Source organism: Panthera uncia, chromosome D1 (assembly GCF_023721935.1).
Source record: "Panthera uncia isolate 11264 chromosome D1, Puncia_PCG_1.0, whole genome shotgun sequence".
In the NCBI taxonomy this organism is placed as follows: domain Eukaryota; kingdom Metazoa; phylum Chordata; class Mammalia; order Carnivora; family Felidae; genus Panthera; species Panthera uncia.
This window is the reverse complement of record NC_064808.1, coordinates 8,349,743-8,364,542: the sequence shown is the minus strand read 5'-3', so window position 1 is coordinate 8,364,542 and position 14,800 is coordinate 8,349,743. Positions and strand designations below refer to the sequence as shown.

Sequence of the window (14,800 nt, the reverse complement as noted above, 5' to 3'; positions counted from 1 at the left end):
AACTCACAGACCGCGAGATCATGACCTGAGCCAAAGTTGGACGCTCAACTGACTGAGCCACGCAGCCGCCCCTATTTGCTTCAGTCTTAAATGTTGCAACATCACATGTCACGTAGCCTCTGAAAAATTCCGCTGTCCATTTATGAAAGAATGAGAGTAACCCAGGAAAATGGAACTTAATATTATTATTAAAATAACATTCCTCTCAGTCCCACTGAGTCTTGGGCTCCCCTCAGCAGTCCCTGAAACCACTAAAGTGTGTAAATGTGTGTGTACATATAGTAACATTTCTCCTCTGTGTGCCAAAAAGACAAAAACCAGAGAGGGCTCTTAACTTGAAAGGTTAAACACATGTATGGGATTCCAGAAAGTACAACGAAATTCATAATTAGCATTATTATTATTACCTCAGCAAATGAATAGAGAAAACCTCATAATTATAAGAGTAAAGTTAATTTGATCAAATCTTGTTATCATTCTTAGTAGAATTTCTAAGTGAAGAAAAAACGAAGAAAACTATTTAGAACAAAGAAAAAAAAATCCATTTTCAAAGTCAACAGCAAACCTCACTCCAAAAGAGTGAGTGTTAAAAATACTTCCATGAAAATCAGGGAAACAGAATGTCTGTTAGATTCATTGTTAGTCAATGTTGATTTGTAAGTTCTAAATGTCATGTTAAAATAAGAAGAGGAAATCAGCATAAATATTTCCAAATGAGATAAAATACTTTCTTTTGCAGGCAGTTCTATTCTTACACCAAGAGACATGAGACATGTCACAAACTCTCCTGGAAGAATTAAAATGATAAGATGAGATACTGTGTAAGTGGCTGTATATGTGCTCAACGTATAAAAATACAACAGTTTCTGTGCGGTATGAGATAGCCGGTGAGAATCGTACGCGGCCAAAGGCATCCCATTTGCCAAAGGAACAAAATCATAAAATACCTAAGAACAAATCAGAAGTAAGATACACACCATGTCTTTGGATGTTAATTATAAAAGTGCCAATCGTTCCAAAATGGATACGTAAATGTAATATACTTTGGATCTGGCTCCCATTGGAGCTTTAGCAAGGAACTAGATAAAATTATTTTAAAATTCATATGGAAGAATACGTGTCTGACAACGGCCAGAAGATTAGGATGAACATGACTGGTGACTTGCTGTATAAGATACTGAAACTTACTGAAAAACAAACAAACACAATTTGCCTTGATCCACACTAGTGTTGGCACAGAAATAGACAACCATATCTAGAACATAATAGAGCGTTCAAAAATGGATCCATATAGGGGTGCCTGGGTAGCTCAGTCGGTTAGGCATCTGACTTCAGCTCATGATCTCGTGGTCCATGAGGTCAAGCCCCGCATCGGGCTCTGTGCTGGCAGCTCAGACCCTGGGAGCCTGCTTCGGATTCTGTGTCCTCCTTCTCTCTTGGTCCCTCCCCCACTCATGCTCTGTCTCTCAAAAATGAATAAATGTTAAAAAAAATTTTTTTACAAACTCTCTTTAGGACAGACATTGCTAATAACCGTCTGGAAGAAAGAAAACATGACCTCTACCCCTTATGCTATAAAAAATTGAACCTGCCTTTAAGATTAAAATATAAGACACTAGGAGCTTTCGTTAAATTGTTAGGGTGGAAGCCACATGGCTTCTGGATAAGGAGTGAATCCAAAGTGAAAAAATGAACACTCTCGAGGAGCTTGTCATTATTAGTCCATAAGTTGGTGAACGGAACAGGTGTGTTGTCTCCTGGAATACTGCTCCCTAGGTTAATTAAGGACAATATGTGTTTGTACAAGGACTAAGAGCTGTCTGGCCAGACCTTGGGGAGGTGTTCCACAAGGAATGCTCATCCGCCAGACACCTCACACTCTCTCCCTCACCTCCTTCACCTGAGCTCAGAGGTCGTCTCTTCAGGGAGTCCTTTCATAGTATGTGCTCTTGGTTTCAGGAGTAGATTCCCATGATTCATCGCTTACATACAACAACCAGTGCTCATCCCAACAAGTGACCTCCTCAATGACCATCACCCATTTCCCTTCTGCCCTGTTCCCCCCATCAACCCTCAGTTTGTTCTCTGTATTTAAGAGACTCTTATGGTTTGCCTCCCTCTCTGTTTGATACTATTTTCCTCCCTTCCCTTCCCCCGTGTTCTTCTGTTAAGTTTCTCAAATTCCATATTTGAGTGAAAACATATGATATCTGTCTTTCTCTGAATGACTTATTTCACTTAGCATAATATCCTCCAGTTCCATTCATGTTGTTGCAAATGGCAAGATTTCATTCTTTCTCATTGCCAGGTATTATTCCATTGTATATATAAACCACATCTGTTGTATCCATTCATCAGTTGATGGACATTTAGGGTCTTTCCATAATTTGCCTATTGTTGATAGCACTGCTATAAACATTGGGGTACATGCCCTTATGAATCAGCACTTCTGGATCCTTTGGATAAATTCCTAGTAGTGCTATGGCAGGGTGGTAGGGTAATTCTATTTTTAATTTTTTGAGGAACCTCCACACTGTTTTCAGAGTGGCTGCACCAGTTTGCATTCCCACCAACAGTGCAAGAGGGATCCCTTTTCTCCACTCCTCACCAGCATCTGTTGTTTCCTGAGTTGTTCATTTTAGCCACTCTGATCGGTGTCAGGTGGTATCTGGGTGTGGTTTTGATTTGGATTTCCCTGATGATGAGCGATGTTGAGCATCTTTTCATGTGTCTGTTGGCCATCTGTATGTCTTCTTTGGAAAAGTGTCTATTCATGTCTGCTGCACATTTCTTCACTGGATTATTTGGTTTTTGCTGTTGACTTTAGTAAGTTGTTTCTATACTTTGGATACTAATCCTTTATCACATATGTCATTTGCAAATATCTTCTCTCATTCCGTAGGTTGCCTTTTAGTTTTGTTGATTGTTTCCTTTCCTGTGCAGAAGCTTTTTATCTTGATGATGTCCCAATAGTTCATTTTTGCTTGTATTTCCCTTGCCTAGGCAGGAAGTTTTTATACATTTTAGACAAAGAGACCATAAAACTGTGCGGAATTGATAAGAGAAAGAAAACTTAATTTTGAGACCTATAATTACTAGGAAGTTCCAAACAGAATTTGGGCTGCAGTGATAAGTCAGTAAAAAGTAACAAGGAGAGTCTTCTGGGCTCTCAATTTTCTATCTCTGGCGATAAGGATGTCTCTTGACTTCCCAATACAGGGAAAACAACTTATATGGGGAGATTTATTTCCTGCTTTCAGGGCAACAGAGGACAGTCTGAGTGTCTTTCTTGAACCGATTGTCTCTCAGTTAAATTTATTTCAGATAATCAATACGCCAAAGTGGCAAATTTGGGTGCAACCTACCCTAGGGCCCTACAAAATGCATGTTCAGTAAAAAATTTATGAACATGAGTGTAAGAACTTGGTCAGTGGGAGGACCCAGTGGAGGGACTATCAATGAGAGAAAAGGTTTCCCGGGCAGAGACTTGATGGTGAGGAAGTGACAATGGAATTGAACAAAAGATAATTCCAGACTACGGTACAAAACCCAAGAATCATCAGCAAAGATATGGGAGCCCCAGCATGGTCTGACTTGCATTGCATCATGTGTTTACTCTCTGGGCTAGTGGAGATTATTGCAAGATGTGAGGGTGGGGGGATTGAAACCAGAAACCCTGGGGGCCGGAAGCTTGTGAATGATTCTCTTCAATGGGGCAGCAAAGCCTTCCCTGTGAGGGGACCTAACAATCCCACTGAGCCAGAAGTGCAAAGCAATATCACTCCAAGAACTTGTATCCCACTGGGGATGGAGATCCTAAGTGGCTTATGATACAGGAAGGAATTCTGGAATTTCACTTAAAAGTCAACATGGGTGGAGAAGCGATAGACGCGCGGGGTATTAAAGGGATGAAACAGATGTGTCTGAGTCCTGTTCATCGGTTTGCGCATAAGTGAGCATACTCAGGGGAACACAGACAGACAAGTGTTTTCCTTAGTTTTAGGGCTATGGGCACAGAGGAGTATAAAAAATCCCCAAAGATAATTTGAGCTCACTTCCAGAGAGGATTCCTGCTTGTGGGTTCAAGCAACCCAGGCATTGGGGTGGAAGGAACTGATTCAGAGCACTGGCAAATAGCTACAGCCAACCTGGGTTTCACCTGATTGCAGTTTTGCCTGCTTCCCCAAAAGTCCATGTTGTTCAGGTCCAAGCATGCAGTGAGTCCAGGCCTTTCTGTTTTGACTCTGTGCAAAGTTGTTGAAGGTTGGCTGTTACTCTAACATAGACGCTTTCTTTATCTTCTTGTCATACCCGCCAAGAAGCCTCCCTGAATATCACCTGGTAAGGGAGTCATTTTCCATGATCCCATAATTTGTAAAGCACGGTCTTTGCTGGGCCTCTGTGGGTAAGGTAGACCCTGCTTCTACAACCACTGCAAGAGGTGACGTCAAAAGCTGAGAAAACGTGACGTTTGCTCTCTTCCCACCTTCAGAGTCCCATCAGTGCCTTCCACTGGAGAACCTAACAAGGCAGCACTGGCAAGAGACTCTGGGATACTTAACTCACAGGCCTTCAGTTCTAGCGACAGAGAGATGAGTAGACAAAGCAACTCTAGAGCTAAGAAAATATAGAGCCTATCTGGCACACCATGATTTAATCTACAGAGACTTGGTTTTAGCTCCAGCCTGCTGGAGACCACTTGCCTGACCTATAGAAAAGTGAATCGCTGGTATGTTTGTTGCCTACAACATGATAACATGACTTATTATCATAATAAATACATTAATTAATCAACACATAAGCTTTATTGGTCAATATCTGTGTATTGGCTAATGCTGGCATAAGAAAACTTCCTTGAGGTCTGATGTCTTAAACTCAGGGTGGCAGATCTACAAATGAGAGATTGGGGAAGATGCTCAAGCTATGTGTATATAAATATTAGAGTATAATGGAGATTAAAGAGGATCAATACTGGGGTGCAGCCCATTGAGTATCTGACTCTTGACTGCGGTTCAAGTCATGATCCCAGGGTCATAGGATCGAGCCCCATGTCCAGCATGGAGCCTGGTTAAGATTCTCTCTCTCTCCCCCTCTCTCTGTCTCTGTCTCTCTCTGTCTCTGTCTCTCTCTCTCTCTCTCTCTCTCTCTCTTCCCCTCTCTCTGCCCCACCCCCGCACCTCTGCCCTGCTCATGCTCTTTCTCTCTGTCTAAAATAATGATAATAATTATGACAAAATTAATAATATTGTGAAGATCAATACTCACAAGGAGCCAGTTACCTTTACTGTCCACTTCACTACAAAAGACTACTCAAGAAGAAAGGTCTTTCTGATAAGCAAAGTATAAACGTAAGCAAAGGATAGTCTTGAGATGTGTACAGTGAGTATTAATTCATTGGTTTCCTGGCACACCTCACAAGTCCTGAGGTGATTTGGCCCCCTTCTTCATGCAGCTCTTCCAAAATTTATAACCAACTTCACTCAACCTGTTAGTCATGCCACAGGGAAGCTGCTATAGTCCCTAGGCTAAAGGTGGAGAATATCTGTTTATTTTCATCATCCTAAGTGGCATCTGAGTGCCATTTACTTAAGTGTTGGCAGAAGACTCAAGTTCCCCCTTATTCAACAGTACATTTGATGAGGTTGTGACCTGCTGTCTTCAAGTTTCTCATTCACATGTGGGGCCCGACTTACAATGAAGAGTATGTACGTTAGGGATGGACCAGCACACCTGACTGACTGTGGGGATGGTCATGAAGAGTGGGGAGCACTTGTCCTTGAATGCTGCAAGACCTCCCCTCTGGGATTGCTCTCTGTAACACCAGTCGCTCATACAGAACACATATATTCTAACAGAGTCTCACTTTGGTCTGGTAGCCTTGACTCCAACTTAAAAGGAGATCAAGATGAAGGGAGAGTCCTTGACATTCAAGAGTCTTCTGTTGGCAGAAGAAAAATGCTGGCCTTCTCCCTGGAAGTCTCATGGGCCCATGACAATTTCATGTGTGAAGTGCTTCACAGCTCATTTAATTGAAGCCTGTATGTTTCTTGTGTCATGGGGGGGGGGCATGGGACCACTGTACGCTTGTTACATGTAATCGGTTTAGTGTGTAATTTGCCAGTGGATTTGTGTATGAATTTGCCTGAGTCCAAGAATGGGGTATGATATAAGGTAGTGAGTTGATGTTCAAGACTTTGCAAATCTGCGGAAAATTTTGTCTCATGAGTTAACACTCTTCGTCTTAGTCTTATTTCGAACAGTATTGCCACAGAGAAGGTGTATATGGAGCAAAGGGACTAACTCATCCACAACCCATGGAGCTGGGTAAATGTGTATCTGTTCTTCTTGGGTACATAGCAAAGCATCATCATCTATGAGTTGGTGGCTATTTTCAAATACAAAGTTAACACTTTATTGCTGAAGCAGAATGGGATGAACAAAACTCTGCCTCCCCAGGAAGGAAGGAAGGAAGGAAGGAAGGAAGGAAAGAAGGAAGGAAGGAAGGAAGGAAGGAAGGAAGGGTCATGCCATCCAGGGAGAGTGCATGACACAGCTGGGTAAGAGGAGGACCCCAGTAACAGGTGGTAATGTATGAAGTCAATGTGAAGTTGGAGGAAGGGTCCTCAAACTCCAGATTGTATCTGAAGGGGCGCCTGGGGGCACCTGGGTGGCTCAATCGCTTAAGCATCTGATTTGGCTCAGGCATGATCGCATGGCTCATGAATTCAAGCTCCGCATTGGGCTCTGCACTGACCGTGGAAAGTCTGCTTGGGATTCTCAGTCTCTCCCTCTCTGGCCCTCTGTCCCCTCTCATACATGCCCCCTCGCATGTATATGTTAACGACTTATGGACAAACTCTAGAGAATCCCTGGGATCTCAACCTCAACCAAAGGACACGTGTGCCCAGCACATCCTTCTGTGAAGAGGGGCCCCGAGACCCTGTGTGTCTTGGAGATACCTGATATCTATCGCCACCCACCACTCTCCTATGCCTTTAGTTCCAGTATTCGGTGTTTAGGAATTGAAAATCACAACGGCAATTTCAATGTGGTCATAAAACAATACATCAAGTGACCGAAAGGTAATGTGGGGGAAATGTTAACTGAGAGAAATCCCACGTTACCGGAGAGACATCCCAACGGAACCGAAGCCAAACTCTGAAGCACACTTTGTTAGCCTTTAGGATAAATAAACATTCCTCGTTGGAAGAGTCAGTTCGAGTCAGTTCGAGATCTACTTGGGAGTGAGCTGGTTTATTGGGCTTGATATTCTAGTTCCACATTTTCCTTTCTGTTCCATACTGAAGTAGCTGACATTTACTGCCAGACCCTGTGCTGAGCATTTTCCTTTAATACTTCGTTCACCCTAACGTCAATCCGATGAGGTAGGCACTATTATTCTCACCTAATTGTACAGATGAGGCACCAGGCTAAGAGGGTTAGTAACTTGCTGATGTCCCCGCAGGTAGAAAGTGCCAGAGCTGAGCTGAACCAGTGGTCTGGCCCTAAAGTTGGGCCCTTCCGCACTGCTCACACCGCTCAAAAGATGAACACATTCTGCTCTGAAAGATCCAAACAGCTCCTGAGAATTCAAAATAAAGGGTAAAACTGCCCCCAGTGTGGGGCTGGATTGGATTTATAAAATAATTCGAGAATAATGGGCTTCCTTAAGTGTTCTACTATTCCCTTAAGGAGAAAAGTGTATGCGTCTGATGTTGTGATTCCTTTCATATCTCTGTAAGTAAAATTTCTTGATTGTATCCTTACAGTTTTGCATATTCCCACTTACATACATTTCAACATATTTTTGTTGCTGCTATTGTTCTGTTCCCAATGGCATCCTTGTTTTTCATGATGTCATGTCATGAGGAGAGCAGGCTGATCAGAAAGTGATTGATCTTTACATGCTAATCTTATTTTCAGCTACATTAAGAACTTTTATCAGTTCCAATACTTTTTTTCAGTTGATCAGCTTAGATTTTTCCTGACAGGTGATCAACGATCTGTATGTGGTGACAGTTCCCATTGGTTCATTTTTTTTTTTTTTGATTGTTTTCTTGCTTGAAGGGAATTTTTTTAATAAGATGTTTCCCTTTTTCAAATCGCATTTATTGTTTTAGAGAAGTTTTAGGTTCACAGAAAACTCGAGCAGAGCCCGCGGAGTTCCAATGTGCTCCTCACCCCCACACATGCGCAGCCTCCCCCACCATCAACTTGCCACACCGGACGGTATGATTGTTACCACCGGTGAACCCATACGGACACATCATCAACACTCACAGTCAGTAGTTTGCAGTAGATTTCACTCAGGTTTTACACATTTGATGGCTTTTGAAAGATCCATACTCACATGTATCCAGCATCATAGTCTCATACAGAGCAGTGTCACCAGCCTGCAAATCCTCTGCAGTCTGTGTATACTCATCCTTCTTTCCATCCCAACCCACAGACCCCTCTGATTGTTTACTGCCTTGATAATTGTGCCTTTCCAGGATGTCATCTAGCTGTAATCATATAGTACACAGCTCTTCAGGTTGGCTTCTTCGGTAATATGTATTGAAGGGTCTTCCATGCCTTTTCATGGCTCACAACCCAGCTTTAAGAGCTCAATGCCATAGAGTTTTAGAACTATATTCCAAGTCCGAAGGGATCACTGTTTCTTCAGCCATTGACCTACTGAAGGACATCTTAATTGCTTCCGAATTTTGGCAACGATGAATACAAGTGCCAAAAACGTCATGTGCAGGTTTTGTGCAGACGTGTCTTCAGCTCCTTTGTGTAAATACCAAGAAACACAAGAGTATGTTCACTTTCACAGGAAACTCCCAAACTGTTTCCCAAAGTGGCTGTACCATTTTGCGTTCCCACCCGCAATGAATGAGGGTTCCTGTTGCTCCACATCCCAACCAGCATTTGGCGTTGTCAGTAAACTATCCTTTTTAAAGAGTAGTAGAAGAAGAAGAGAACTGGAGACAGAGAGACAGGAAGAAACTAGCTTGAGGATCATCGCCCAGAAGAAGTCAACGGAGTCAGAAACTGAGATGCAAGCAGAGAATTTCAAAGCCCTCCACCTCCGTTCCATCTGACATGTCACCACCCCCACCCACCCCAACGGAAGGTACCACTTTGTTACTTTATCATTCACAAGCCACCGTGCCTGGGCGAGACCTACTGTCTTCTAAACTGAATGAGTTTGAGCAAGGTCCTTGCCTTCTGCAAGTTAGTTGACTCAACTTAAAAGAGGAACTGTAATCGCATGTAAATTTGTAGCGATCATCGGAGATGATCAATTATGTCTGCGCGTTGTCCGGCCATAGCTAGCAGGCAAAAAATAGTGCTGCTCTTTTCATTACCACTGTTATTGGCCACAAGAGGCTTTGCAACCCAAACCACCTGCGTGGAGGACTACACTCGTACATTTCAGGCAGAATCAGCTCACTATGACTTCGAGGACTGGACTTTAATGGAACATGATATTTTCCATCCCTCAGCCCCTGCCAAGCACCATTCTGTTCTCTATTTCTATGAATCGGACTACTCGAAGTACCTCATATCAGTGGGATCATGCGGTATTTGTCTTTTCTAGTGGCTATTTTCCCTTAATGTACTGTCCTCAAGGTTCACTCATGTCGTAGCACGTGACAGGGTTTCCTTGCTTTAGAAGGGTGAATGTGAAGAATATTACACGCACGTACCATATTTCATTGATTGATTCGCCTACCCATGACCACCGGGTGGTTTGCACCTCTTGGCTATTGAATAACACTAGTATAAACATGGGTATGCAAATATGTCTTTGAGAGCCTGCTTTCAATTCTTTTGCCTATGTCCTCAGAAGTGAACTTGACTGACCGTATCGTAACTCTACTTTTAATTTTTTGAGGGACGTCCGGCCCTTATCCTCAGAAGCTGCATCATTTTACATTCCCCCCAAAATGCACAACACTTCCTTTTGCTCCACACCCTGGCCCACTCTTATTATTACCTTTCTTTTTTTTCTTTTAATGATAATCACAATAATGGATATGAAAAGCCCGTGTGATTTTGACTTGAGATCTGAGGCCCAGCATGCGTGTACTGGTGCAAATGAGCCCAGAAGCGTCTCACCTCACCCACTCATTCTGCTCCCACATCTCACACAGTCAAATGGAAACTCCCCTTGATTTGGCCCATCCTGTCTCTCCAGTCACAAAGCCTTCCCTGTCCCACCGTATACTGTGGCAGGTATTACATGTTTTGGGGTAACCTAGGTACCTGTTATTCCCCAGCCACGTGGTTTATGCCATCTTGTCTTGTCTCAAGCTCTTTCCTCAGGAACCCCTCTCCAGCTATTCCTTGATGTCAGAATTCTATATACCCTGCAATGGCTCTCACAGGGGCTCCCTCTGTATAACAAGACTGACATCCTAATACCTTCAGTAGGAAGTTTCCACGCCTCCCCTGTGCTCCCAGAGAGCACGCTGCTCATAGCTGGGGAGAGGCCAAGGACGAGCCCCTTGGGTAGCTCTATTGCCTGGACCCTGATGACTCAGAAGATCTGACCCTTCCAGTGGACCAGAAAAGCTAACGAGGAGCTTCTTTTGGTCAATGGAGAGCCTGACTTGATTTGAAATATCTTTTGATACTTTTAAACATCTGAGCTTAGAATAGCAAATTAGTAGTTGGGGAGGGAGTCTTCCCCGTGGCATCTTGGGATACCGAAAACCACTCATTGCTCTTACTCTGACTCTGATGCTATTGACCTTTCTGCAACTCACCTGCCCAAAGGAAAACCCGGCCTGGCAAGCATCATTTCACATTGAAGATATACTCTAACCAAGAGTAGCGGTTTCTTGATTCATAGTCCTTCAGTTATTGGAAGAATATTTGCTTTTCCTCCCCTGTGTGCCAGGCACTATGCTTAAGTAAAGATGAGCAAAACCAGAGGCTGCGTCTTCAGTCAAGGAGTTAATGTCCAGGGGGGTGTGCATCAACTAACTGACTATACGCTTATAAAACTACAAGCTCAGTTTTTGCTATAAAGGAGAGGTGCCTGATGCCAGCAAGGCCTGTATATGGGAACATTCACCAAGTCACTGAGGTCTGTGACACCGATGGACGGCATGAGCCCTGAGTAAGGAAGGGAGGGCTGAAAGCCAGGCCCGTGACGTGACCACATGTTTATTTGGGCAGCACGAGGGAGGCCCTCTAGCTATAAATAGTCCTGGGCTCCTCAGGCTCCTGAGTTCAGCCACTAACTGCTCACCCTTCACTAAAGCTGAAAACTCAAAGCAAAATAAACCATGAGGCTGTTCCTGAGTGTCCTGCTGGTCACTCTGGCTCTTTGCTGCTATGAGGGTGAGTATCATTTCTAATCAGACCAGCACCAGCCCTGGTGAGTACCCTTCTCTGAACTAGGTCAACCTAAGTGGCTTTCTTTAAAAAAAGAAGAAGAAGGGGCAGAAGAGCTAGTGTTCTCTGAGTCTCTAAATAATAAGTCTTCAAGGGGGCTCTGGGAAGCAGCAGCACTCACTATATCTACTAGTGAGTAGATCTCACTGTATCTGCCAGTCCCCTGCTTTTCCACGAGTACTACCAGTTAGTGCAATCGTGGGATTTCTGTTCACCTAGATTAATTCTAGCCATCCATTCAACAATATTTTTGTAAGTCTTCTTACCCGTGATATGGACCCACGTCTTCTTGAGTCATTCTGTTTCATCTGACTTTTTAAATACCCTCCTCTTTCCCCACGTTGCCTCTGATTGAACCTCTCAACTTCTATGATCAGGGCTCAGATCAGAGCCTAGTAGGGCACTTCCCAGCTGCAGCATGCTTACAAAGACAGGGGGTGGGGGATAAAGAGCCCACACCAGGAACACTGGTCACTTCGGGCTTCCGCACCATCCCACTGGGTTCAGGAAAGAGCCTCAGTTCCTGTCACTCACCCTCTCTAAGGAATTCTGTACATCACTGCAGGGAAAATAAAACAATCATAACTTTGCGTATAAGATTTAAAGATGTTCAGACTGGTGACCTGAGGGTTGTTTTGTATGCATGTGTTTAACTTTTTACCATGCCTGCATCCAATAACAATCTTATTCTTTGATTTAGTCTCAAAGTAGCATCCTCCAACATAAATATATAGTTTGATCTACTCTTCTCCAGATTACCCACACTTCTCCGCTCTCTGGTAAGGTCTCACTCTGCTATTCACTTACAAACTTGATACTCAGGGGCACTTGGGTGGCGTAGCGTTGAAGTGTGGGACCTCGGCTCAGGTCATGATCTCACTCTCCGCGTGGTTCAAGCCCCACGCCCGGCTCTGTGCTCACAGCTCAGAGCCTGGAGCCTGCTTCGGAATCTGTCTCTCTCTCTCTCTCTCTCTCTCTCTCTCTGTAACCCCCTCTCCACACCACACCCCGCTTCTTGTGCTCTCTCCCTTTCAAAAACAAATGAACATTAAAACATTTTTTAAAAATAAAACATTGATACTCAAACCTCCTCTTCTCTGATATTCAAGACAAAAACAAGGTGTCATCCTGTATAGGCAAAACTTAATTGTTTTAATTATAAAGAAAGCGAATGTCAGCAAACCAGGAGAGTCCTGGAGACAAAGGGATGTGCTTTAAAAAGGATAAAAACTGAACTAGGGATTAGTAAGCCAGTATTCTAGTCCTGGCTCTTCTGTGCTTCCTCTGAGATCTGAGGAAGCCCCAGCTGCCATGTCGGGACCGCTGTGGGATGAGATCATAAAACCCCTGGGGTTCCTGTCTAGTTCTAACCTCAGGGAACCATAGGAAATGTGTGATTTTCCTTATATCGATTGTATTTCTTTTTCTTCGCTAGCCAATGCGTTGCCCTGTTCAGTCCTTGTTAAAGATATCTCAGACTTTGTCATGGAACCTACAATAGTCGTCAAGTCATCACTTGCAAAATATAATGCACCTGAAGAAGCCGTTCAGGCCGTTTTGGATGTGAAGAGTTGCACAGATAACATCTCCGATTCCAGAAAAAAGATACTTACAGAAATATTGGTAACTTCTTCCTTCTTTGTGCACAGGGGCTTCTGCTCAGCTGAGTAGCCAGGAAGGCAGTCAGGGTGCTGCTCTGTCAGGGGCACAGGAGGCGGAGCCTCACAGCTTGCTCCTGAGAGGGTGACGGGTGGCCACAGGGTGGATGGCGTTACATGTGGGAGCTACACTAAGTCTGGGCACATTCCTGTTCAGGTCACTTCCCTGGGCGCCAGGTGCCCCATAGTGCCCTGAGGAGGAGGACAACTGGGACCCCACGCAGTGGTGTTAAAGGGTCAAAGTGTGGCTGCCCCCCTGCCTGGGAGCTTTTCTGAGGGCGAGTTCCCCTCGCCCAGTGGACACAGTCACTGGGGAATCTCGTGTCGGGTGTTGGGATGTTGAATAGGGAGACAGCTGGAGGGAGGGAATCAGCTCGGTGCCCTGACAGCATGGAGGGCAGCTGGTGCGGGCAGAAGGGGGACACCGAGCCAGCTCCTGCAGAGCCAAGGCCTCTCCCCACCACAACTCGGCCCACTCTGCCACTCCCCACCTCCCATTCCGTCCCTTATGGAGCCCACAACCACACGCCTTGCTCGCTGTGCCTCCTGTGTCCACGTGTGAAGGTGACACACCTAAATTACATCTTTGTCAAAAAATAAGATACTTAAAGGAGACTCTCAGCACATCGACTGCTGGATTGAGGTCACGAGTTTCCGTCACAAATGCCCGCAGGGACCGAGTTTTCAGTACCCAGGAGATGTGCCATCGGGTTGAATTGCCACACCACGAGCCTGGGAGTCTCCAGCCAGTACCCCCAAAGTCCCCTCCCACCCCTTTTCCAGTCTTTCACCCCTGTATCCCCTTTGCAGTGAAAAGGTAGAGTCCTCTGCCCTGGGATATCAGAGGAAAGATTCCGGGAGGCTCCTCCTTCCACTAGAAACCTCAGCCTCACACGCAGTCACCTCTGGGTTTATCTGCCAGACTGTGGGAACGGTTTTCTCACGACTTGCATGGTTTGTTGTAATCACCTCAGGTATATTTAGTTGACCGGCCTCCCCGGTTTCCTGTCTTGTGCCCATTCTCCTTGCCTTTTGTCCGTTAAAACTTTACTGACAACTTCTTGTGACTGACAGTCTATGCTCACGTGTCATCCCCAGGGGCAGTATGAATAACCTTCTCTCTCTTTCTTTATCTATTTCAGGGGAAAATCACGGAAAAGTGTGCAAATTAAATCTTACATCGTAGTACCTCTGTCTTGCAGTGATCACCTGATCTTCTGGAAAATGTAAAGGTTTCAACATCTTGCTTCAATAAATCATTTGCCCTGCATTTCTCTACTTGTCTTGTTATTAAACGACACATTCCGGCCTTGAGCTGGGATGGCTCTTGCCGCAAAGTGGCCATTGGGTGTTGTCAATAGTAAAGTTCAGAGCCCTAATGTCCACTTACCCATGGCGGCCTGAGGACGAGGACCCCAGGAGGAAATGTTCGCTCAGAAATCATCCTGCATCACTTTATACATCTCCCATTCACATGGCCTTGAGTGAAAACTGAGTTCCAGGTCAAGGACCAATGAAAACATTCCTGCTACGGTTTTGTATTGAAGGATACCCACAGCCCAGCTGGCTGGCCAGTCATATGCTTCCCAACCAGCAGCATCACTAATGTTTTGTCCTCATCACAAGCACAACCAAACTGCTTGGTCCTCACACCTTCGCTGTGGCTTCCATCCTATGAACTGTCCCGTGCAATTTGTCTTATGTCCACTTCTGAATTGTTAGTGACTCTCCAGAGTTCCTCCTTCAGTTAC

General features: G+C 44.5%; 1 protein-coding gene across 1 annotated transcript; it reads left to right on the top strand.

The window, feature by feature from the left end:
- The first annotated feature begins 11,197 nt into the window (after nucleotides 1–11,197).
- LOC125915606 (secretoglobin family 1D member-like) lies at nucleotides 11,198–14,319 on the top strand. Its single transcript, XM_049621542.1, has 3 exons — nucleotides 11,198–11,337; nucleotides 12,827–13,014; nucleotides 14,192–14,319. The coding sequence occupies exons 1-3, from the start codon at nucleotides 11,283–11,285 to the stop codon at nucleotides 14,219–14,221; spliced, it is 273 nt and encodes a 90-aa protein (XP_049477499.1). The 5' UTR covers nucleotides 11,198–11,282; the 3' UTR covers nucleotides 14,222–14,319.
- The last annotated feature ends 481 nt before the right edge of the window (nucleotides 14,320–14,800 follow it).